General features: G+C 44.0%; 1 protein-coding gene across 1 annotated transcript in view; it reads right to left on the bottom strand.

Moving 5' to 3' along the window:
* SPAG17 (sperm associated antigen 17) overlaps positions 1–16,509 on the bottom strand; it is a 276,008-nt gene extending 259,499 nt beyond the window's left edge. Inside the window, exon 1 of the mRNA XM_065399127.1 lies at positions 16,408–16,509. Coding sequence (XP_065255199.1) covers positions 16,408–16,509 — 102 coding nt within the window. The remainder of the gene's footprint in view (positions 1–16,407) is intronic.
* Between the last annotated feature and the right edge of the window lie 10,589 nt (positions 16,510–27,098).

The raw sequence follows: 27,098 nt of genomic DNA, 5'->3' as shown, positions 1-27,098 counted from the left end.
GATTTTGGATGCCCAATTTCAGATGCCCGTGGTCTGATTTTTCATTAATTTGCATTTCACATATTCAAAGCTCAGCTCCTATTGACTTCAGTTGAAGCTTTGAGTGTTCAATTCTTCGACAATTCATATCCCACAGTATCAAGTTGGGCACCCAAAAAGGAGGAACACACAATCAGTGACCACCTGTGAAAAGTTTGGTTTAAGTGACTTTCCCAGCATCACAGAAGTATTCTATGGTTAAGAATCCAGTTCTCCAGGGCAGCATTCAACTGCCTAATCTAAGGGACCCTCTTTCCCCTTCCTGCAATCCTCTGCCTCATTCATTACACTCCTTCCAACTTCTGCAACAAATAAGGCAGGAGTCTTACAAACCACGGCTTAATTTATTACACAGTCTTGATTCACCCCCAGGACATGGTTCATCCCTGTGCATAGAATGAGGCAGGGGTTTTATGGAAAAAAATAGTAAGGGATTATATAATTAAAGAGAGTGTATCATAACAGGAGACCCAGTAACTATAGTCTTCAGCCTCTGTTTCCCCCAAGCCTGACCCCTTCTGCCCTGTCCATTCCAGACTCTCTCAATCCTGTCTCCTCCTTGAATGCCTCTGCCTGGCTTCTCTTTCCAGTCCCAGTTTTCATGCTTTCAGGCTCCTTGTCCTAATCTCCTTGCCCAATCAAGTCCAGTTCCATCCCACCTCCTGGCTTCTGTCTGATCTCAGTCCCTCTCACACACTGGCTTCCAATTCTCCCTACCCCAGTTCCCTCCCAGTTCTCAGCCTGTCTCCTTTCCCAGCTAGTCCCAGTTTTACCAACCATAATCTCTGTCAGTTGCCAGTCCCAGTCCACCCCATCACCAGGCTCCTTGTCCCAATAAACTCCCTCCACTGCTTCCTCTCCCCTTCAAGTCCAGTTCTTTCCCCCTTTGCATTTGGGACAGGTGTCTTGGGCACTAGCAAGGGGGTATTAAGAACACACACGCACAAAAACAGATCTTCAGAGAATGTAGCTGACAAACTCTAATAAGTCTGTAGTGAGCATATGCAATCTGAGATTTTTCAAAAGTTTATAATGGGGCCAAATTTGGGCATTTTTCATTGGCACAGCAGAAGGTACATCCCTGACACCAGGGCAACTCTCCTGCTACCTTTCAAGTGCTTGCTTCAATGAAAGGAAATGCTACCTCTTCTCAATAAAACAGTTATAAGCAGGCCCACCGACGGGGTGGGGGGGAGCAAAGGGGGCAATTGCCATGGGGCCCAGGAGATGAAAGGAGACTCGAGGAGCTCGGTTTGTTTAGCCTAACCAAAAGAAGGCTGAGGGGGGATATGATTGCTCTCTTTAAATATATCAAAGGGATTAATACCAAGGAGGGAGAGGAATTATTTCAGCTCAGTAGTAATGTGGATACGAGAACGAATGGATATAAACTGGCAGTGGGGAAGTTTAGGCTTGAAATTAGAAGAAGGTTTCTAACCGTCAGAGGGGTGAAATTTTGGAACAGCCTTCCGAGGGAAACGGTGGGGGCGAAAGACCTTTCTGGCTTCAAGATTAGGCTTGATAAGTTTATGGAGGGAATGGTTTGAAGGGATAACGTGGTTTTAGTCAATTAGGCATTAACGTGCCATCGCGGGTAAAATGAGGGTCCGGCTGTAGAATCTTGCCTGTATGCTCGGGGTACTGCTGATCGCCATATTTGGGGTCGGAAAGGAATTTTCCTCCAGGGTAGATTGGCAGAGGCCCTGGAGGTTTTTCGCCTTCCTCCGCAGCATAGGGCAGGGGTCGCAGGCTGGAAGATTATGTTGTGGGTGGGTCAGCTTTTGTGGCCTGCATCATGCGGGAGGTCAGACTAGATGACCATATTGGTCCCTTCTGACCTTAAAGTCTATGAGTCTATGAGATTTAAAAGGGCCCGGGGAGGCCCCAGCCACCACCGCTGCTGCAGTAGCAGCAGCAGCAGCGGCGGCAGCCAGGAGCCCCGGGCCCTTTTAAATAGCGTGGGTGGGCCGCAGGGCTCCTCGGCGCGTGCGACTGCTCTGGGACCTGTGCTTTGGGGGGTCCTGGGGGCCGGCGTGGTAAATCCCAGAAGTAACGGCATCCCAGTAGTGACAAATCATCACTTCCGCCCCAGCCCCCCCACGGCCCTGGCGCTGGGGCCCAGAATTGCTCTCAGGGAGCCTGGTTATAAGGACATTTTTAATATGGTCAAAACAATGTATTTTACAGTAATCTCATTCTCGGGAAAAAACAGCTATTTTTACTGAAACAATTTTTGATGGGGGGAAAAAAAAGCCTGCAGCAGAGACCTGGCATGGAAAATTTCAGCCAAGATGGTTAAAGCTTGGCAAAATTATATGCAACTGAAAACAGGATCTTATAGTGGGAAGAGTCTGGCAACTATAAGTATAGGTGTCCCCAACAGCTCTAACTGTAATAATAAGAATAATGATGCCTAACACTTATAAAAGATTCATGGGCCACTTTTTGTTTGTTTGTTTTGTTTTGTTAGGAGCTCCAACTCCATGGTTTGCAGAAGGACGTTGAAATTTGGATAGTCCTAGGATCAGAGTGGGTTTTTTGGCTCCATGAAAATCTGTTCAAATTTAGGCAAATTATGTGCTGTTGAAAATTGCCATTTGTTTTTTGTTTTCATCAGAACAGCTTGTTTTTGACGGCATGCAAAAAAACCCTCCACTTTCTATAGCACTGCACATCCTGCTCCAGTATCACATTTCAGCATTTCACAAACTCAAACTGCAGATACAACATAAACAAACTGGATGCTCCTGATCATGCTCCATAGAATACCCTTTGGCCTAAGAGAAAGTGCACAGCTCTAGAAATATGTCTACACTGCATCTGGGAGCAAGCCTCTCAGCCCAGGTCCACAGACTTGTGTTAGTGGGGCTACCACTAGCTTAAAACTAGCTGGGTAAGCATTGCTTTGATGTTGCAGCTTGGGCTGGAGTTTGGGGGGTGGGCTTGAGAGCCAGAGCACAACATCAAAACAACATCTACACAGCTATTTTTAGCACATGCCTCACTGACACAAGTTTGTGGACCCAGGCTGGGAGTCTCACTCCTAAATGCAGTGTAGACATATCTTAGGAGTCCAGCAACAGTGAGTTCTAGACTTACTTATATTGACTGTTGTGTACAACTCTAGAATTATTCAAAGGCCTTGTTGTTAAGCAGTTCCTCTACTTAGATATTTGGTTACCACTTACTCAGTACTCTGAAAGTACATTCAAAAGTACATGCAAAAAACTCTGCACACCTTTCCAATTTTTTTGAATATTAACATTTGATAGCAATGCCTGGTTTGATAAATATATACGTAATCAGAAATTTCACTCAATGTTATAAAATCACCAGAAACAAAACATCCTGGGTAGTATAAAGAGGCTCATTCTCCATTATAGTAACACCCTGTTAAATAGAGAGATTTGATTATTATATTAATGTAGACTGTTTCTCTAAATGCAAGCACACTGTTGTAATAATTATCATTTTGTCTCTGATATTTACATGTTAGTATTTGTAAACTGTTAAAATGTCCTGAATACATAAACAGATAAAAACATACAAACAAACAAAAACAGTTCCTCACACACAACTAAGAGTTTACACAAACTAGAAGAAGAATCCAGATCACTACTATTCCCAAATCCCATTCATTTAACCACCCTGCCTATCAGAAACTGCCTGCCATCTTTGTCCTTAGTTATACTGTCTGTAAAATGAGGCTGCTCATTCATCTGTAACCCACTGTTTCAGTGTGAGATGGGTCCTCTTTTAGTGGCTGATTCACACACAATACCAGACTTCTCTTGCTGCCAGCTAATACGGTAAGTCCTGTAAATCAAGCAATAGAAGTCTATGCTGCAGTTCTGCATAATAATATTTATCTTTACCTCTTTCCTTTAAAAAACCCTAGGAAATTATATTAAAATATGCATAAGAACGTGATTAAGCTTGCAAGTCAAACACTTGAAAGTCTGAAAATCCCTAAATTAAGGCTGCTCATCCATATGCATTATGATACAGTTTTTAACTGCATAATTACATACTGTTTTTTCCACAGGACCCCATCTCATTCTGTCTGCAAGGTGGAAAGTGCTCAGGGAATTAATTAAGACTGTATTGTGAAAGAGGCTTTTGTTTGTAGGATCCCTGCCTCATTCCTTGTAGGTATGTAGTGAATGAGGCAAGGGCCTGCAGGCAGAGAAAGGAAGGTCTTGTCGTTAAGACAGTTGAAATATAATGGGACAAATAATGGAAAGGCTGACAAGGACTTGATCAATAAAGAATTAAAGGATGGTAATATACTAAATGCCAATTTAACATGGTTTAATGGAAAATAGGTCTTGTCAAATGAACTTGATAGCATTTTTTGATGAAATCACAAGTTTTGTTGATAAAAGTAACTGTTGACATAATACACATGGACTTCCATAAGGCAGTTGAGTTAGTACAGTATGACAATATGATGAAAAGTATCAAACAAATTTAATATTGCACATATTAAGTGGAATACTAACAGACCTCAAAATGTAATTATAAATGGAGAATCATTATTTAATAGAGTGGTTTTAGTGGGGTCCTATAAGGACTGGTTTTCAGCTATTTATCAATGCTTTTTAATATTTCTATTAATGATCTGGAAGAAAATATAAAATCATTGCTGATAAAGTTTGCAGATCACACAAAAACTGGAGGACTGGTAAATAATGAAGAAGACAGATCACTGGGACCAGTTCTATTCAATATCTTCATAAATGATTTGGATAATGGCATAGAGAGCACACTTATAAGGCCTCTGTGACGGGTTGGATCACAGAAACCCCCTTGGGAGCTGCCACCTGATGTACCAAGACTACCCCGATCCTGTTTTCCCTGCCAGCTCAGGACTCCAGCACCCTGTCTTGCTGAGCCAGACACTCCCGTCTGCTCCAACACAGACCCAGGGTCTGAATTACTTGCCCCAAAGCTGCAGGTTTACCTGAAAGCAGCTAGCAGAAGTGTGCTTGTCTTTAGCACTCAGATGCCCAACTCCCAATGGGGTCTAAACCCAAATAAATCCGTTTTCCCCTGTATAAAGCTTATACAGGGTAAACTCATAAATTGGTCGCCCTCTATAACACTGATAGAGAGATATGCACAGTTGTTTGCTCCCCCAGGTATTAATACATACTCTGAGTTAATTACCAAATCGAAAGTGATTTTATTAAATACAGAAAGTAGGATTTAAGTGGTTCCAAGTAGTAACAGACAGAACAAAGTAAGTCACCAAACAAAATAAAATAAAATGCGCAAATCTATGTCTAATCAAACTGAATACAGATAATTAGGGTTACCATACGTCCGGATTTTCCTGGACATGTCCGGCTTTTGGGGCCTCAAATCCCCGTCCGGGGGGAAATCCCAAAAAGCTGAACATGTCCAGGAAAATAGGGAGGGGCCGGCGGTGCTGGGCTGGGGGTGCTCGACTGAGGGCTGGCCCGGGGCCGGCGGTGCTGGGCCGGGGGCCGGGGGCCAGCAGTGCTGGGCCGGGGGTGCTGGGCCGGGGGCCGGCGGTGCTGGGCCGGGGGTGCTCGGCCGGGGGCTGGCCCGGGGCCGGCACCCCAGGGCCCGAGCCGAGCCAGGCTGGAGACGCTGGGGCCGGGGCCGGCCGCCGGAGGGAGCCGCTCGGTTGGGGGGGCCAGACTGGGCCGCGCCTCCTCCCCCCACCTCCCCCCCAGCTTACCTGCTGCCTGCTTCAGGCTTCCCGCGAATCAAATGTTCGCGGGAAGCAGGGGAGGGGGCGGAGTTGGGGCGGTGACTTTGGGGAAGGGGTGGAGTTGGGGCGGGGGCGGGGCTGGGGGCCCCGTGGAGTGTCCTCTTTTTGGACACTCAAAATATGGTAACCCTACAGATAATCTCACCCTCAGAGATGCTTCAGTAAGCTTTTTCTCAGACTGGACACCTTCCAGGCCTGGGCACAATTCTTTCCCCTGGTACACCTCTTGTTGCAGCTCAGGTGATAGCTAGGGGATTCTTCATGATGGCTCCTCCCCCTCCTTGTCCTCTTCCAACCCTTTATATATCTTTTGCATAAGGCGGGAACCCTTTGTCCCTCTGGGTTTCCACCCCCCCCCCCCACTGGAAAAGCACCAGGTTAAAGACGGATTCCTGTTCAGGTGACATGATCACATGTCACTGCAAGACTTCATTACCCACTTGCCAGCACACACATATACAGGAAGACTAACAGGTAAACACAGCCATCTGCAGACAATGGTCCTGGTTAATGGGAGTCATCAAGATTCCAAACCACTATTAATGGCCCACACTTTGCATAATTACAATAGGCCCTCAGAGTTATATTTCATATTTCTAGTTTTAGATACAAGAGTGGTACATTTATACAAATAGGATGATCACACTCAGTAGATTATAAGCTTTGTAATGATACCTTACAAGAGACCTTTTGCATGAAGCATATTCCAGTTACATTATATTCACTTATTATGTTTTTATAAAACCATATAGACTGCACAATGTCACAGCCTCAACTAGACTACTGTGTCTAGTTTTGATGCCAACAATTCAAGGATATTGATAAATTGGAAAGAGTTCAGAGAAGAGCCACGAGAATAATTAAAGGATTAGAAAACATGCCTTATAGTGATAGACTCAAGGAACTCAGGCTAGGTCTACACTGCAGCGGGGGTCCGACCTAAGATACGCAACTTCAGCTACGTGAATACCGTAGCTGAAGTTGCGTATTTTAGGTCGGCTTACCTGGCGGTGAGGACGCAGGAAAGTCGACCGCTGCCGCGCTGCCGCCGACTCCGCTGCCGCCTCTTGCCGAGGTGGATTTCCGGAGTCGACGGCAGAGCGATCAGGGATCGATTTTACCGCGTCTTCACTAGACGCGGTAAGTCGATCCCCGATAGACCGATTGCTACCCGCCGGATCGGCGGGTAGTGAAGACAAAGCCTCAGTCTATTTAGCTTAACAAAGAGGGTTAAAGGAGAGACTTGATTACAATCTGTAAGTACCTATATGGAGAAGAAATATTTAATAATGGGCTCTTCAATCTAGCAAAGAAAGGTATAACACAATCCAATGGCTGGAAGTTGAAACTAGATAAATTCAGACTGGAAATAAGGTGTAAAATTTTAACAGTGAGAGTAATTAACCATTGGACAATTTACCAAAGATTGTGGTGGATTCTCCATCAGTAAAAACTTTTTAATTAAGATTGCATGTTTTTCTAAAAGATATGCTCTAGGAATTATTTTGGGGAAGTTTTATGGCCTGTGTCATACAGGAGGTCAGACTATATGATCACAATGGTCCCTTCCGGCCTTGGAATCTATTGAAGTTTGCAGATGACACAAAGACTGGTCAGGTGGTAATAATAATGAGGACAGGTCGCTATTACAGAGTCATTTGGATTGCTTGATAAGCTGGGTATGATCCATCAACATGCATTTCAACATGGCTAAAGGAAAGGCCATACATCTAGGCAAAAAGAATGCTTAAAGCAGTGGTTTTCAACCTGTTTACCATTGTGGGCCACATATGCGGCCCAAAATGTGTTATGTGGGCCGCATCCAATACTACCTGTATGGCCCTGAGGATGTCACATGGGCCGCAGGTGTGTGCTGATTGGGCCGCAAGCAGCCCGTGGGCCGCAGGTTGAGAACCACTCGCTTAAAGAATGGGGGACTGTACCCTGGAAATAAGTGACTCTGAAAAGGACCTAGGGTCATGCTGGATAACCAAATGAACATGAGCTCTCACTCTACTGTAATACTGTGGCCAAAAGGACTAATGTGATCCTTGGATGTATAAACAGAGGAACGTGGAGCAGGAAGGTTACATTACCTTTGACTACGGCACTTGGTGAGACCACTACTAGAATACTGTGTCCACTTCTGGTGTCCGCACTCCAAACAGAAAAAAAACCCCACACAATAAGAATTTGAGGCCTGAAAATATGCCTTACAGTAAAAAATTAAAAGACTTTGGGCAGGAATGGAACTGGAGGGAAGGCATACAGCAGACCTTTTGACCAGGGTACGAGGAACGCATCTACCAGTGAACCCCTGCTGTGATCCACTCAGGAACAAAAAAGATGACATTTTTTGTTTGCTCTTGTTGCATACAGGTCCACCAGGGGAGTTCCTCACCACTAGAAAATGGACCTGGACACATCTGGGAGAAGAGACAACTTGTGGTGGCCTGCAAACAACCTGCTCAGGTGGTCTGCCAGAGAGTTTTGAACTCCTGGAAGGTAAGCAGCTCTCAGGTTGATGGAACTGGTGATGCAGAAATTCCAAAGGAAGATCACCTCCTGGCATAATTTTGTCAAACGGGCCCTGTCTGGTTTGTTTACATACAACATGGCTGCTGTGTTGTCTGTGAGTACCAACAAACTCTGCCCCTTGATATGTGGAAGGAACGCCATGCAAGCTAAACTGATGGCCTGAAGCTCCCTGATATTTATATGGAGACTTAGTTCTTGAGGAGACCAAAGGCCCTGAGTCTTGGGGATCCAAGTGAGCTCTCTAACCTAGATCTGATTAATCTGTGACTAAAGTCAGCGACTGTTGAGGAGGGGCAAAGGCAACTCCCTTGCAAACATCTGCAGGTTGTACCCACCAGTCCAGGGAGGACAAGACCTGAGCAGGTGCTTGAACCATCATCTCCATGTGATGCCAGGTTGGTGAAAACACCAAGCCTAGCCAACCCTGTTGTTTTCTGAAGTACAGTATGGCATGCTGCATCACGTAAGTGCACACTGCCATGTGCCCTACAAGTTTGAGGCAGTTCTGAACCATACTGATAGGATGGGCCTTTAGGTCTAGAGCAATGACCCACATTGCTTGGAACCTCTGCTCCAGCAGAAAAGCCCTAGCCTTTGTAGAGTCCAGGACTGCCCTAATTAGGTCTATTCTTTGAAGAGGAGTCAGGATAGATTTCTCTGTATTCATTAGGAGCCCCTGTGCACTGAAAATGGACTGAATAGCAGCTACATTGGAGAGTACCTGTGACCTGGATTGGCTCCTCACTAGCCAGTCATTCAGGTAAAGGAACACATGGATTCCTGAGCTTTGCAGGAATGCTACTACTACGGCCATGCATTTCGTGAATACGTGATGGGCTGCTGACAGGCTGAAAGGCAGTACTGTGAACAGATAGTGGGATCCATTGACCGTGAATCTGAGAAACTTTCAGTGGCTCTGGTGAATCACCATGTAAAAACAGGTGTACTTTAAGTTGAACACAGCATACCAGTCCCTAAGGGATAATAGAGGCTAGAGTAAACTTCTGGAATTATGTTTTCTTTAGGCATTTGTTTAATTGTCTTAGACCTAACGTAGGCCTGAGACCCCCTTTGTCCTCGGGATTAAAAAGTAATGGGAATAAAATCCCTTCCCTCTGAACAATATAGGAACTTCCTGCAGGCCCCAACAAGGAGGAGAGACTGAAGTAGCATACTCTCCTAGAGTAATCCATGAAGAGGGATGAGGAAGGAAGGGCGAGAAGGGGAAATAGCAATAAATTGAAGAGCGTATCCCAGTTCCACCATGTTTAAGACCCACTGATCCATGGTGATGTGTGTCCAAGCTCTGAGGTAGTGGGATAGGCGTTTGGCAAAAATTTGGGTGGAGAAAGACTAAAATCCTCTCCTATGCCTAGAAACTATTCTTTCATGTCATGGTTGAGGAACAGTTGTGGAAACGCAGTGTATGTAGGAAGGTTGCACTGTGTCCTGAGTTGTACCTCTTCTGGAGACAAATAGAGAATGTCAACTTACAGAGCTGGCAAGCCACCACTAACTTCTCTTAAAGCAGTAACTACTTAGATGGCTAGCCATGTTCTAAAATGGTTGTTTTCCTAAAACATATTTATGTGGACTGTCCCATCCCCCTTCCCTCCAGCTTCTCTACACCAGTGTTTCTCAACAACCGGTCCATGGACCAGCGCCTATCCTTGAGATCTGCCTGACACAGTTTAGGAAGGCAACAATGGGTAAGAATGGTGTCCCTAGCCTCTGTTTGTCAGAGGATGGAGATGGATGGCAGGAGAGAGATCACTTGATCATTGCCTGTTAGGTTCACTCCCTCTGGGGCACCTGGCACTTGATCATTGCCTGTTAGGTTCACTCCCTCTGGGGCACCTGGCATTGGCCACTGTCGGTAGACAGATACTGGGCTAGATGGACCTTTGGTCTGACCCAGTACGGCCTTTCTTATGTTCTTAACAAGCCAGTCCCTGCTATCAAAAAGGTTGAGAAACACTGTTCTACACACCACAATTTGGAGCTTTTTCCTATGTAAAATATTTTGGCACAGATATACTGTTCAGATGTTGCTGTGGCAGACAAGAAATGGAGAGCGAAGGGATAGATGTGTATCTGTCTTATTAGTTTAAAGTAAAAATTTCTAAATTCTATTTGCATTGAAATAGTGTACTGTAAATTTAGGAAGTCTCTCTGATTCTGACATGAACCCTGCATGTTTTAAGAATAATAGGAAGGCACTTTGAATATTCTTACAGTCACTGGGTCTGGAATGAAAGAAAGCAATCTAGCTGGAGTGATTAAAAATTTAGAAAAGACTGTAGAAGACATTAAAATAGAGAAGAATATTTAGAACCTCCTCTCCCCTCACCCAAGTTTATTTAAACTCCTTTAAATAAAACCAAACCAATTCCCTTCCCCAGAGTCTAAATACCCCTAAGTCAGGCACACTAACGTGTTGTGAGGGACTATGAAAAAGGTTCTCACAAACATCTTGCTTAATTACAACTGCTCTGCAGCTCCTGGAGACAAATTTGTCTTTTCCTGCCCTTGTCATTGGAGGGTCTGGTAAACCAGCAATCTACAGCAGAAATTTGGACAAGCCAGGCAAGTTGGCCATTTTCAGACTGCTGTATCCTAGAGAGCTTTGGTGGGAGGAACACCATGACAATCTACTTTATTTCCCTTTCCTGGCAATGTGATTGTCTGGCTCCTTGTAGTATTGCTTATTCTTGTGGTATTTGGTGTTTTTCTTAAAGCTCCAACTCCTAGCGTCATGTGCTTACATTAAAATCTCAGCTATGTTACTAGTCCTAATGGTTACAGAGAAAATCTTGAAAATGTGAAGTCCAAAGGTTCAAACACCAAAAGAAAAACATTTTTATTTCAAATTTCCTAATTGTTAAGCCAATCTCATGATTTCTGAAGTCTGACTCATGATTTTTTGAAACTTAGGATAGGCAGTACTGCCCCTGGCTCTCTTTGCTGCCAACAAGGAGAGAATTGGTAAAGTCAGGCTACTTATCAGCAGTTTTTGCAAACTCATGAAGTTGCTGCATGGGATACAATTGTAAAGGAATCTCAGTTCCCATTTTCATTAGCTCTTGAATGACACATGCTGACATTATCACTGGATTCTAGTTTCCAGCAGCCTTAGTTATTGGTGGATATGCTCACATTCTAATATAATCCATATTTCACTGGTGGAGTATAATCAATGCAGAATGTATAATACAGAGCAATTATTCCTTTAACATGGTCAGAATTCACCTTCACTTAGCAAATATTTTCCTAGAAGGTAGCCATCTTGGTGGACATGTAAAGGCCAGTATTCCTTCTAGTTTTATATTCATTAATATAATCTATTAAAAATAAAAAATGCAAATGATGTGAGATTTTGAAAAATCCACATTCCCTTTTTACGTTTCCCATGTAGTCTCTTTGACTCTTACTAAAACAAACTTGCATACATTTACTATTATTTGGTTAATAGATACCAATAAAATTATATTTCAGTTAGCGTAGCTAGTCAACGCTAGTGGTGAAATGACTTCCTTTCAGACATTAAACTTCTTGTTTTACTAAAAAAATATAGTAAGTAAATCTTAAACACACATTAAAATGTGAAATGTCGCTGCTTACACTAACCAGTACAATATAAAACAAGTTCTTATTGCTTCCAGCATATTCTTCTTTCACTGTCAAAAAACAAAATGTATTCCCCAGTTTGATAAAATTGAAAGATCTTTAAATCCATTATCAGTCAATTATTAGAAAAGATATTTATTTGATACTTTCTTTCATCTCAATATTGTACACCATACACTATACAAGTCTGTAACTATTTTGGAGAGCTAATTACAAGGGGCACAGGTAGTGACACCTGTGACTAAGATTGCCTGACACTCATTATAAGATCCTACTTTCAGTTGCTTATAACTTTGCCAAACTTTAAACTTTTGGTTGAAGTTTTCCATGCCTCAGGCTGAATTTTTTTTAGAAATTTTCATACAAAATGTTTCAGCTGTTTCTCAGAACATGGCTTGGAGAAAATATGTGGTTTTGCCAATGTTAAATTCTTACAACTGTTTCATTGAGAAGTTCTAGCACCTCCATGCTTTGAAGAAAGGAACCAAAATTTGGCATGGGGTCATCCTTTATTGTCAGGAATGTGCCTGTGTGTTCCCATGGGGGAAAAAAGTCCTAAATTTGGCTAAATTATAATCCTCTGCAAAATCTCAAGCTCAGTAGAGATCTGTTAGTTTGATAGCTAAATTCTCTTAAAATTCCATCTACACTGAGCATTCTCCAGCCCAAGATAGCAGGGACTCAGCAGAACTTTCCCTATAATTGCTTTTTGTGGCTGTTGTGGGTTGCTATAACACCAAGCACTGAAATTGAGAGCTAGGAGATAATTTCTCCTGTGCTCTCATAGTTCCCCCTGCTACTGCCCAGGAGTGAGTAGGAAAAGGCGGAAGTAGCCTGATTAGAATGCAGAGGCATGAGGAGCCAGGCCTGAGGGCTAGTAAGAGGGGAGACTGGGATGAGGAGCTGGGTGGGGGAATTGGACAAAGAGCAGGGTGCAGGGCAGAGGACTGGGATGGGGATATGGAACCAAAAGGGGCAAGGGATTGTGAGGAGGAGCAGGGCTAGGGGACTGGTACATGGAGTCAGAGTGGATTTGATTGGGACAAGGATCCAAAAGAGAGCTGTGGGAACTGGGACTGGGGACAAAGACCCAAGGAGGTGGAGGAAGACCGGGACTGAGAATAAGTCCAGTAGACCAGACTCCCCTCAGAACTTGGAATACAACCCAGATTCCTGAGTCTCAGCATTCTTTTGCTATCAGCTAACATCTGTGAAGTCCACTGGCAAAGCATATCTCAGATCCTCTAATGCTGGTCTACACTGATGACTACAAACTCCTCCTATCAATTATAGTCCATTAGTCCAAGTGGCAGAGATCTGTGTTCTCTGTATATATATCTATCTTCCTACTGTATTTTCCACTCCATGCATCTGATGAAGTGGGTTTTAGCCCACGAAAACTTATGCCCAAATAAATTTGTTAGTCTCTAAGATGCCACAAGTACTCCTCGTTCTTTTAACCCTGTTAATGACCCCCACGGGTGTTGTCACCATGGTGACACATGATGGATTTTTTTTCTCCATTTTGCTTCTTTTTTAAACCAAGGAAATTATATAAAAAAAATCTATGTTAAAAGAACATTAAGTTTGCAAAGTGGAAGATTATCATAATGAACACACACAAGGGTGCCAGTGCATGGGCAACCTTAATTCTAGTATTTCCTAACTTTTGAGTGCTTGACTTTTCAATTGTAATGTTCCTTTAATGTAGTTTTTGTATATAATAAAACAAATAGATCAAGGATATTAGAAGGAGATTAATAGAATTTGGAGCATATTATTATGGCCAGTTCAAATGCAAAACAGGTCAGTAGTGACCAAAAGCTGTTGCCATGTGATGGCTGTTGGCCTTCTGTGAAACAAGTTGATGGTCATGGTCCAATTTCCAGTGGACAATGTCTGCATCACAAAAGCCATCACCATAAGTAGAACTAATTGACATTTCACTGCCTCGTTAGCAATCTCAGGGCCAACAACTGAACAGGCAATGGAGACTGACTTCCCCTCTCACTCTTAAAAATAAGGATTTAAATTCATTAGTTGGAGAAAAATGGGGGATTTCAGTCTTTAGAGTTGTTGAGCAGCACTTACTTAAAAAAACAATTATGTTTGATTGTGAATTAAACTCCCGAAATCTGGCTATTACTGACCCAATATTAAAAGCAGTCTTTTCACGTAAATATATAAAAGAGAACTTGGCATCAGTACATTAACTAGTAAATTGCTCAACCAATTTTTAAAGCAGCCTGCTTTATTTAAAAGTCCTTATCTGCTTAAACAGAGGTCACCCCGATTCCTGGAGGGGGCACAGCAGTGACCCAATAAACAGAAAGGTCATGGAAGCCATTTGTCTCACTTGCAAAAGCAGTGCTAGAAAAACATATGCTACATAAATATTATTGTTTGCTAAACTGCTACACTATTTTGAAATCAAATTCTTTCTAGCAAGTTAAGATTTATTAGAATTACATTATTTACATAGGACCTGGAAACCTAAATATGCTTTTAGATCCTCACACACCATAAAAAAGGGTCTTTTAGCTACACACATGCTCAAGTAGGAAAATTATAGCTTCACATTTTCAACGCTACAGTTAATGCTGTGTCAGCACCTCCATCAAACCTAGTTGTTCAGCAGCTTATAAAAGTTCACTCTGAACTGAAACTTGGCATCCAGTCTCAGAAAGAAAAGTCTCAAAAAGAAAGAGAGAAAATCTGTTTGGCTGCTTTTCCCTTATACAATGTGCAAAGTGCTCAGCGGAAGGTTATCTTTTAAAATTTGTTCTTCTTCTACTACTGTGTAACTTAAGGATGGGTGACCTGGAGAGCCCACTATATTACACAAATATTTTAGCACCACTAATATAAATTCTTGAACTAGTTTACCCTCAAAAGAGATAAGTAAACACAATAATTTACTCAATGGAAAAAAGTTACTTTTATTCTTGTCCTCAAAAGGTATACTTTGAGGAGGGCCAAGCTTACTAAGAATATACAGTAGCCCAGGGATTGGCACCCTTCGGCATGCGGCCCACCAGGCCAGTTTGTTTACCTGCCGCGTCCACAGGTTTGGCCAATCGCGGCTCCCACTGGCTGCTGTTCACCATCCCAGGCTAATGGGGGCTGCGGGAAGCGGCACGGGCCGAAGGACGCGGCAGATAAACAAACCACCCTGGCCTGCCAGGGTGGTTACCCTGGCGGGCCGCGGGCCGAAGGTTGCCGATCCCTGCAGTAGCCTCTAGTGCAGGGGTCAGCAACCTTTCAGAAGTGGTGTGCCGAGTCTTCATTTATTCACTCTAATTTAAGGTTTTGCGTGCCAGTAATACATTTTAATGTTTTTAGAAGGTTTCTTTCTATAAGTCTATAATATATAACTAAACTATTGTTGTATGTAAAGTAAATAAGGTTTTTAAAATGTTTAAGCAGCTTATTTAAAATTAAATTAAAATGCAGAGCCCCCCAGACCGGTGGCCAGGACCAGAGCAATGTGAGTGCCACTGAAAATCAGCTTGCGTGCCACGCGTGCCATAGGTTGCCTACCCCTGCTCTAGTGCCTCCAACCATCAGTTCATGTTTGAAGGGAATGATCAACATACTGTAGTATACATATCCCCATCTCCAAAGGCAAAGTGAGTGAGTATGATGCTTGCTAATTACACAACTTCTGTGAACCAGAAAATCAGGTAATTTTCTTGTCTCCAGTGATGAGTTTTATAATAAATTCTCTACTCAAAAAGAGCTCCAGGGCTGTCTTTATATGTAGTAAAAAAAATAAGGTCTTTATGATAAAAATAATAGTTATGTATAATTATAAATTAGTATAGTTTATATGATATATAGCAATGGTATTTAGTTATTACATCAAAAAGGTGTATATATGTACTTGTAGCAACATAGATCTTCATGTCTATAAGTATAAGGTTGCACTGGGCCTCCTCACCCTTTAGCCCCCACTGTGCCACGCCCCCTCCCGGCTTCTCCTCTCGCCCCCTTAATCCCCACTTGCCAGGGCCATAGCAACAAAGAATGTGGCCCCCTCCGAACATGGCCCCCTTCGAACATATGTCCGGGCGGGGCCCCTTACAATGCAGAAACTGGAATGCGGTATTTATTTTGCCACTTTTAGGGGCCCCCTTCCTTGTGGGGCCCCCTCCGGTCGGAGGGTACGGAGGGCGCTCGCTACGCCTCTGCCACTTGCTCCCCTCTCGCGAGGCCCCCCAATGCCCCACCCTTCCCCCCTTTAACCCCCACCTTACCTAGGGTTGCCAACCCTCCAGGATTGTCCTGGAGTCTCCAGGAATTAAAGATTATGCCATATGAGGAAACCTCCAGGAATACGTCCAACCAAAATTCGCAACCCTAACCATGCCCCTCCTTGCCTCCTTAACCCCCATTTGCCCCTCTACCCCCAGACCTCGCTGTGCCCCCCCCCCTTAGCCTGCCCCGCCCCGCCCCCTTTTCACCTCCTCCAGGCGGGCGGACACCAGCCCGGCCTCCCAGCTCTTGGCAGGGGCTCCGGCGGCCCCGGGGGAGCTGCCTCCGCTCTTAGGCCGCTTCGGCCCCATGGGGCGCTCGGAGTCTCGCCCGGCTCAGTTTGCACCGCGACCCGGTCCTCACACCGTATCCATAGCAATCCTACTCCTCCCGCCCGCGCGACGGGGCGCCTTCCGGGCACACCCAACACGCTGTCTCCATAGCAACCGAGCTCAACGCCGGCGGGGCGGAGCGGTAGCGGGCGCAGATAATACTGCCCCTCCCACGTGTCTCCGTGCGCGCGCCCGCCCACAGCACGGTGTGCACGTGACGGTGACGGTGACTCCTCTCTGCTTGTCCCCGCCCAGTCGCGGTGAGCGCGTGCCCAGGGATCGGGGCGTGGGGGAGCTCCTGCCTGGGAGAGCCTTGCGCCCCCGCCGCCCCGTGCGGTAGGGAGGGGCAAGCTATGCTGAGACTGCCTGAATCTGACCCGGACCCCGGCACCAGCGGTGCCTAGCGCCTAACTCCGGGCCAAGTGACTGCACCACTGGCGTGCGGGCGTGTGCGCAGCCCCACAAAATTCCCAGGGCCAGGGCTGGGTCCGATGTTCATGTAGCAGCAGCTGCGACCCCATCACGGATTGCGCCGCGTGTAGTCAGGCTGCTGGTGGGGATTTCATCTCTGGGCCGGTGCAGAGGAGACGGGCTTTGCGTCCCCCATATGCAAGGGCGAGGGGGCAGGAGCAAGTTACCGCCACTTGAAGGTTAATTATTGTATTTAATGTCATTCCCAAAGTGAGTCCTTATAAACCGTGTTCTCAAGCAGGGCTGGCTCTGGCTTTTTTGCCGCCCCAGGCAAAAAAGCCTCCCGCGGCCCCCCCCCCCCCCAGGGGAGGGCGGCGAGCCCGGCCGGGGCTCCGCTCTCCCCGGGGGCCAGAGCGCCGGTTCAGGGCGGCGAGCCCAGTCGCGGCCCCGCTCTCGGGCCGGAGCGCCGCGCCGCCCCTCTCCAGGTGCCGCCCCAAGCACCAGCTTGGTGGGCTGGTGCCTGGAGCCGGCCCTGTTCTCAAGTACCCCACTAGGTCTGTTCTGCACCATGACTTGTGTGACTCCTGGACCGTCTTCATGCAGGGCTAGCCCAAGAGTGTCTGTTTCATCTGGGCTCTTTCTGCCCTGTTCGTTGGGGCTAGGAGGAGGTAGTGGGTCCTCTCTGAGCCCCTCCATACTGAAATTAGCCTGGAGGAGACCACGTGGCCTACCTTGGTCCCTCTGCAGTGAGACTCAGGGCTGAAAGAGGGCTGCATGGTCCACCTGGGTATTTTACTTGCACAGACACTAGGATGGGGGAGAGGGTGTGTTTCCCATAGGTATTTCCCTGTGGATGCCAAGGGCTAGAAGAACAACAAGGAGTCTGGTGGCACCTTAAAGACTAACAGATTTATTTGGGCATAAGCTTTCGTGGGTAAAAACCTCACTTCTTCGGATGCATAGAGTGAAAGGGCTAGAAGGAGATTGTCCCACCCTGGACACAGGAGGGAGAGTCTCTTGTCTTACTGGTCTCAGTATGCAGGCAGTCATCTGCAGCTTTGTCTCCTCATCTTCAGTGTACTGAAATATCTTTATTAACAGAGATTCAGCATATAGAGGTTATATTTTCACCTTTCCATATTGTTATGGGCAGCTCAGAGGGAAAGACTGGGGCAGTCTCCTATATCAGGTACCCTCCTATTAGAAGTACCTGGGGACTGCCAGCCTTGGGCTTTTTCCCCAGAGTATCCTAAAACGAGTGCTGGGTTGGGGCTAAATTTGGAGGATGCAGCCCCGTCAGAGGGGACGAATGAAAGGCAATGCACTCTAATGTGACTAACATGAAATTTCAAATCCAAACAAGCATGCTGGCAGCCTTGGCATGTCTGAGTGAGTTCACACAATGGTGCTGGAGCGTGACCTCAGCCTGGATGCCTGCTGCGTGGTGACTCAGAGGTCTGCAGCATAGGTGTGGGCAGCTAGGCCCACTCCCATGCCTAAATCACACTACAAATATTACCATATGTTCCTGCACTGGGACTAAAAGGGGAGAGGGAGGCACAGCTGGGAGAAAGCAGGAGAGCTGCCAAGATAAAGAATTCATTACAGAGGAATCATGTTGTGATCTCACACTGGAGACGAGTGAAATATTTTGTGTGATTTAACATTCTGTGAAAATATCCCAAACCACATGCTCCCTCTCCCCCGACCCCACTATACCCATCTGAGTTGCTCAGAACATACAATCTTTATTTTAATTTCATAGAAGCTTTGAAACCCTGCTGTTCAGTGCATTATTGATTTAGTCTGAACTTCATTCTAGGAGGATACTGACCTATTGTGTACTCTCTGAAAGGCCTATAATTACGCACTCATAAGGGAGAAGTGGGAACTCCTCAGGGTTACGGGTTATGTGAGAGACAGCGAGTCTTCTAGTATCCTACCTTCACATTGTATAGAATCACCTTTCCCTGTGTCTGCAGAAATATGTAGTTTATAGCCCCTCTTGAAGCAGGGAGAGATGCCCACTGTTTTTGCCAAGACACATTAACATTTTCTTCACCCCATTTCTTGGCAGGAGGCCACTTTACTTTTCTGAGGATTTTCATTTGGTGCCAGAAACAGAAAAGTCAGACACCAGTTGCTGGCAGAAATGTAGGGGTATGACATTCCCCTATCTTGACTACAGTCCTGTATATAGAGGCTATGTTTGTACCTGGTGTGTCAGGAGTGAGGTGCATTGGCAGAATATTGGGGAAGAGAAGTGGGATTGGAATAACATATGATGCAGCAGGCCAGGACTAAAATGCTATATATAATGTAGTTTTGCAGCTGTGCAAGTTGTCACATAATACCCTTACTTTGAACTGTTTCTGAATCCAGGCCTTTATTATGATTTTTTTTTAAAATCTCTAGCCTTTATGATTATGAAGTAAACCTTCACAAAGTCAAATGAGTATAACCATTGCACAGATGGCCTGAGTCTACAAACAGCTTGAAACAATATCCCTGAGAGGTGTGAACTGGCCCATTTGTACCCTTTACATATTAATACTGAAGCATAACTATGATTATTTGAACTAAAACATAGTTAACTATTTTATTGCTAATCATTTTAGCAACTACATTCAGCTACAGTGCTAACTATGATTGTTGGATGTATAGGCAGATACTGAGGCAAGCTGAAGTAGGGCAGCTGGTGTTGAGTTCACTCCCTTCCCCAAATGTAAAATCACCTCCATTGTTTCTCCAAAGAGGGAAGAAAAGAGGAAATTTATCTAATCCAGTGGTTCTCAACCTATTTATCATTGTGGGGCAGGAGCAGAGCCACGGGCGCAGAGCAGGCTGCAGGAACCCCGCACCCCACTGTGCAGGGCCGGGCAGCAGCTTCAACCCCGGAACCTGCTGGGCGGGGCCGGGTGGCAGGGCAGCTATGCAACAGCCCCAACAGTGGACCCCGCCGGCAGCCCCAACCCTGGACCTGCCATATGGGGCTGTGCGGTAGCCCCAGACCCCACTGTGTGGCAGTCCTGATCCCGGACCCTGCCATGCGGGGCTGGGCAGGAGCCTGACTGCACCCCGGTGCGTGGGGTCGGGCCGGGTGGCTGGGCAGCCCCGACCCTGGACACCTCCGAGCCGGGACCCCAGACCCCACTGTGCGGGCTGGGAGGCCTTTAACATACAGCTGGGCTACAGCTGCGTACTAATTGAGCTGCAGGTTGAGAACCACTGATCTAGTCCTAGAAACCTCAGTTTCCCCTTGGATCCCAAAACACCAGACAGTCTCCCATATCTCAGATACCAAAGCTACAATTGTCTCCTAGTCACTTGAAAAACCTTCCACTTAACTCTGATAACTCTAATAGGCAGTTTTTGAAATCTTAGAATTTGGAGACAGCATTACATTAATTGACTTTAATATAAGATAAATAAAGAGTTACTATACTGATTGGTTTAGACTGGAATGAGGGAAGTGGAGAAATTAAGGGGGGACAGTACTTGGGAGGGCTCTGCCACATAATTCAGGGGTACAAGTTGCTAGTGATGAATACCCTCAACAAATTCCTATAGCCTCTGCTGTTATCATTGGCAGACTAATTATGTATAGCTGCCTGAATTTTCTTTTTTATAGGAATAAATGTAATTTTTTAAAAAAAGTCTATCTATTTTGTATTACTGAAAAACAAGTACACGGACATCCAATTTAATTTCTGAAGCCTTCAGTTTGTAGTCCAATTCCTTGCACGTGTGTGTGTGTGCGCGCGCGCACACACACACACACATAATGTTTTTTCCTCTATATTGCCAATGACATTAGAATATCTGGCAAAACCCAAAATGTAATCCATTATCACCTGTCAGTAAATTGGCTTCTAAACTCCAGCTGGATGCAGTGGAACTATCTGTTCAACTCCATGGAAGAGAAAAGAAGCCTCCCTCTGGCATTTGGTATTGTATTCCTACTCCTGCCTCTGGCTCATTGGGTGTTGGAAGCATTTCAGCCCAGCCAATCAGTAGAAAGGTCCAGCTTCTGACTTCTCTAAGTGCTGACCAGCTTTACATCTGCCCATTTCAAATCAAATCAGAGGGTTTATCCTAGTCCCTTACACAAAGAAATCAGAACAAATCATTTTTTTTCCTTTGGAAAGGGTTTTCCACAGCCCTAATGCTTCCCTCTTTCCTATGCTTTCATCTCCTATTTCATGGCCTTCTTCCTACGGAGGAATAAATTCCCTTTCAACGGTCATTACAGCCACACAGTCATCTACAGAGGTCCACTGTTTAACTGCCTGAGAAGACTTCTCAGAAAATCCTGCTTCTATAGACTCCCATCTCCTACCATCCTGGGCAGCAAGAAATCATGAAAGACCGCCTAAACAAAGCAAATTCTGAAATTTAAATAGTATACTATCAGAAGAAAAATAAAACTACTGGGCTGCTTCTGGTTCATAAAAAACAAACCCCACGGTGGGATGGTGGGCAGGGCTAACACCCAACCATACCCAGGCCATGCAATAAAAAAATATTGATGATGATAATAAGGGAAAATAAGAGGTGGAAAATGACCACAAATACTAAAATGCTTTGGTCATAATTGTATGGTTAATGCATAGAATCACTACAGAGCAACGTGAAGCTTGTTTGGGTGCCTTAATTGAGTATTTCCATACCTTAACGTGGTTGAATGTCTTTTAGGTGTAACTGTGAATTTCCTGATCTTATAATGCTTAGTTTGGGGATAATTACATCACCATAGTATATTTTACTATTAAATTCCTTATGTGTACTCTCAACATTAACTCGGTTCCCTTAATCTCTACTCTTTCCTTTCCCCCACATTCCCTTGCACAAACATACCCCAGTTTCCCTCTCCCTTCTGCCCTCTCTGTTGAGTAGATCTGGTGCAATGGGTAGCTTTTGAAAATAAATATTTAAAATTAATTGCAATTTTCTCCCAATTATTTTTCGTATTTTTCATTATTCTCTCAGCATAGGCTGGTGCTTAAAATCTTCTCTTTCAGAGAAACTCACTAAAAAATAACAGACATATAATTTCTCAGAAAATTCATTCTTTACTCAAAGAGTAAATGCTGTAATTGTAGGGAGGACACACAATTTTCCTACATAACAAACAGTCTGAATCCCTACTTTCAATGTAAAACTCAACTCAAACTATGGAGCTGGAACTGGCATCTCTGTAATATAATAATTAGAAACCATCATTAATAAGTTATCTTAATTACAACTGAATTTCTTCAAGTGTAGCCTACATAAGATTTCAGTGAGCTTGAACTATATGAAAAGTCTGAAGGGTTTATGTTATTTCGTTACTGAAAACAGGACTGAAGTGGTCTGAAAATGAATACATTTCTTATTGACTTTAATAGTTACTCCTGGTTATACCAACTAGAAAGTAAAATCAGGCTCTTTACGTCTCAGGGTTCATCATTAATTCTGCCAAAGCAATGCTTTTATTGTGCTTCTACACTGTGTAGCCAGCTATACCAGATGCTCCGTCTATGATGCTCCGACTCATCAATGTGAAAAGGCACAACACTTAGCTACATTATGCCATTTTTCTCACTCCAAAAATAGGAACATGAAGGCCTGAATTAAGGCGTGGGCACTATAGCCTCATACTTAGGACCCTACTCCTCATGTCATTTGATTATGTCAAAATCTGCACTTACATTTTTGATTTTTTTTTTTTAAAGGAAGTCTCTGCCCTCATAGTTGTGAAGAAAAGTTTGAAAATGTGACCCAAGTGTAACCAATGTATCAACATCTGTCTGAGTCTGCAGACAGCCTGAAACAGTAGCTTTAAGAGGAATTAATTGCTCCAGGCCTCTCAATGGGGGCTTAATTCAAAGAGCTACTGCTTAAGAAGCCCTGCCAACATCGTTCCAGCAGAGGACTCTGAGTGTGGCAGGAGAAGAAGAGTGCAGTGGGCCTGGCCCACCCACCCAAGCAGATACTTACCCCAGCAGCTGGGGTATATTTGGGGACACCTGCTGCCATTCTGATCTTCTGGAGTAGTGGCGCAGTTGCTGCCACTCTTGGTGAGAAGGGGAAAGGGCAGTAGCATGGAGTCCCCTCTGAGAGGGGAGCTGCCCCCCCCCTACCATTCCAAGTGGGAGACAGGGCCCTGGCACAGGGGTGGAGCCACAAAGATCCCATGTTGTGGTGTGCCAAGAACCCTGAATATGTGTGACTTTCTTGTTATAGACAACTGGAAAACCCTATTCAGAGGACATACTCATACTGAGATGGTGTTCTTTTCTTGGTTTTGCAGTTCCTATGATACAGTTTCCCTCACTGACAAAGACAAACCTTTGTCTCTGTTTTATGGGATCCACATCCCTTTGAGATTTATTTTATGCACAAAAGCAACCATCACCTCCCACAAATATAATAAAAGCAGCACTAGGAACATTTCAGTTTCAAAGCAGCCTTTCATAACATTCAAGCTCTCAAATTTCTTCATGCTATACTTCTGTCTTTCCATATACTATAGTATTGTCCAAGTCATACGAGTCCAGAAACTGGCCTTTCAAGATCAGTCCAGTAATCTCTTCTGGAAAGCACTAGAGGCAGATGCAAACCCAGTAGGTACATAGCAAAACCAAAAATAACCTTTGTGAATCCCAGATTTTGCCTGTAAAAACACCTGATGAGATGCACTCTGCAGATCCAAGGAAGTGGAAATCTCACTATCTTTGTTCAAAGGTATGCTGGTCTGTGGATCATAGGTGCTCCATCCAAGGTCCATGCAGAATTTGATGGCAGTCTGCGGAGAGTTGGCTGGTCACATAGTGGTGGCTCTTCACCTTGTCTTAGCTGCTAACTGCATTGAAGGGCAACTAAAATACATCAGTGATTTCTTCATATTATTTTTTCATGTAAGCAATTGTAGTTGCAGCACAGATGTTGTGGGGTCATGCAAGAAAAGGGAGACAGTCCATGTAATCATAAATGTGAGTGGAGGTGTCCATAATACAGTCTCTCTACTAGCATGTGGTCCCCACTTTTAAAAAGGTTGAGAACCTCTTCCTTAGTTCACTGAGCTCACTTCCTCAGTGTGTGGCAATTGATGACTGGAAGTCATAATTAACTATTAAGTTCATATAGATCTGCAAGAATACAGAATGCACAATGCAACACATCATCTGATCTCTGGGCTGAGGAGGAAAAGGGCACTATTATACTGGGTTCCTAAGCTAACACGCCCCCCCCTCAAAAAAAAACCCCATCTGTACCGGGGGTGAAATGGGAGGGGGTGGGGGCCCAAGTTTAGTCAATTTGTACATGAAATTCAACAGGATATAGTCCAAATCAGAGGCTCAGACATCTCTGCTGGTTGCCAGGATGGCGTCGCTAGTGGAAAGTGCTATACAATTCCATGTTAGTTAATAAATACATGGCAAAATAGTAAAGCTTGTGGCAGCCTGAATCCAAATTCCTTGTCTGAATCTTCCTGGGTAAAGATTACTATTGGTACAAACAGACATTTTGAAACAGTTCCAAAAGAATGTAGCTATACCATTGATATAATTGATTATTTCAGCAAATGGCCAGAAAAAATAGCTTTAACTTTCCAGGTTACTTCCGTAAGAATAAAGAAATTCTTGTTAATAATTTAAATCGTGAAGGGAATGTAAGAGTGCTAGTGTGGAGAATGTGGGAAAATTCTGTGTTTTTATTGAAGTATGTGTGACTAAGTTTCTCCACTCACTTTGTATTGTTACCCACTGGGTGTGAAGGAGTTAATTTCTTTCGTGGGAGAAAGGATAAGTTGTGAAGTTCTAAGGGGGGTGGGGGAGGAAGGGGTGAGTCATGATGTCTATCAAGGACTGAATGGAGCTACTTTGGATCTACAATGGAAGACCGTGGACCAGACTATTAATTTTTCATGGCTTTTGCTCAAGGGAGGTAGGACATGTGAAAATAGCGTGATTGGAGCTTGAGACAAAGAACTGAGGGGTGAGCAGAGTGCAATAAGAACCTGCGGTACCAGGGTAAAGGGGTGAATGCAGGACATTTGAGCAAGGCAGACCGTTGTACTGCAAGCATGCCAGGGATGTAAACTTTGCTTTACCATTCTAATCTAATGTACCTAAATACTGTATTCCAGTTGACTAATAAATGATGCCTTGTTTTGAAAGGGCTGTCCTGTGTTGCTGCAAATATCTCCTGGTTGTGTAGCTCCCACAAGATAAATCTCAACAGGGATCTAATCTCTTTGGGACTTGTTTAAGGAGCCCTGGTGAGAAACAGATGCTGAGGCCAAGGAATCTGTCTCGGAGTAATGGAGTCACAGCTTTTCCCATTGTAAGAAGTGGAGGCCAGGGCCTAGCACTAAGAGGGTCAGATACATAGGACACCCTGTGGATCCATAACAGCTAGCACTGGACAACAACTTCCACTCATATATTTGGAATTTTTGAAGGAGAGAAATAGGCATAGAAATTCTTCTATTTACTACGTTCAGGCCAATGGGAAAATAGAATGTTTTAATGTTTTGAAAGACTGCAAACTTGACCTAGAAAGGAAGCCTTGGAAATAATTTGCAATAGATTTTGTAAAGAACTACTGATCAATCCAATATATGATAAGCCATGCGTGTCCTTCAGAATTGCTTCCTGGGGAATTGATGCAAATTAGATTAAATCTTTATGTTCTCTAAAAGCCTAATTCTTACTCAAATTACATGACAATTCAGCACAACAACATTTACAAGACATAATTTGAAGAAAGCAAGATAAAAGAAAACAGTATTATCTATATTTTCAGTATGGTTCTTTTGTATGAATTTGTAAATGTGGTACTGTAGAAATCAAATCAGTTAACTTTGGTGATCCAGTTCAGAATGTGAAACAAAAAGGCCTGTCCCCTCTAAGTTAGCAGATTGGAAAATGTTGAATGATATACACCTTTCAGCCATAAGAGCAGAGCATCCAGATATTCAGACACTGCAGTATTGGAGATCATATAAATACCTACATATCATAGACAGATAGGTTCCTGATTCCCTCAGTTGAATGGACTATGGTGTATTGTTTACTTGCTATGTACATCTATCCCCCAGTAAAGTAAAACTGAACATTAGAACATGGTCACTCAAGTGGACCAGAGAGTATTGTAATCAGAGTATAAATTGCTGATCAACTCTGGCTTTTAGTGTATTCATGTTATTTCAGCGGTACTATGATGTTAAAATATTTAAAATGTTATTTTGGTGAACTCACATTTATACTTGTGAGTTAGACCCCTGATAAAAATTAAGAGTTATTATGGAATTCTATTACAGTATGTCTGGTAAAAGCTGTGCACATTACAAAGAGGTATGTGATGGTGTGAGATACTCTGGGAACTGGCTAGGTGGCACTAGCTCATACTCATGTAATGCTTCTACTGTGACAGTTTGAAATACAGCCTTTGATTAGAGCCTGGTGAAATTTTTCAGATGCAACTTTTTTCCAGCTGAAAAATGTAGATTTAGGTCAACCAAAACCTTTTGTGAACTCATGTCAATTTCATAAAATTGTTTTTGAAATGGAACAAACTACTCTACCTATGATATTGGTTAAAAGTTCCTGATTTCAAGAACCTGTTCAGCTCTGTGCTGCTGCTGTTTTTTGCTCTCCTAATTATAGTGAATACCAGCATCCACCTTAGTGACATTCAATTGAACAAAATTAAAGGAACACTCTGCTATATGTCTGTGTATTTATTTCAAATTCAGATAAAATTGTACCAAATACAATAGCATTGGCTCTTTTTAAGATTAACATTATAATTAACATTTTAAAAGATAAAAAGTTGCAGGTAACACTGGCCTCCAACCACGTGGGCAGTAATATAATTGAGTAACACAATTCAACCTCAGTAATGGGGCTATAGGGTACATGGCATGAACTGCATCTTTCCACACACATATTGAGAGGCTTTAGTGTTTGGATGCATGGCATGTTAAGGTCATGCTAGGAGAAACACATGCTATTAAAACATAAAACGTCTAGTGTAGACAAGGCCTATGACACACAACTGTTCATTTCCTTCTAACATAGGACTAGAAGGAATCCTCTAGGGTCATTGAGTCCAGTTCCCTGCTATCGCAGGCAATCTTATGATGTAGTCCTGTTCATAAATTCATCAAG

The sequence above is a fragment of the Emys orbicularis genome, chromosome 1 (assembly GCF_028017835.1).
Source record: "Emys orbicularis isolate rEmyOrb1 chromosome 1, rEmyOrb1.hap1, whole genome shotgun sequence".
Classification (NCBI taxonomy): domain Eukaryota; kingdom Metazoa; phylum Chordata; order Testudines; family Emydidae; genus Emys; species Emys orbicularis.
This window is presented reverse-complemented; position numbering and strand designations above follow the sequence as displayed.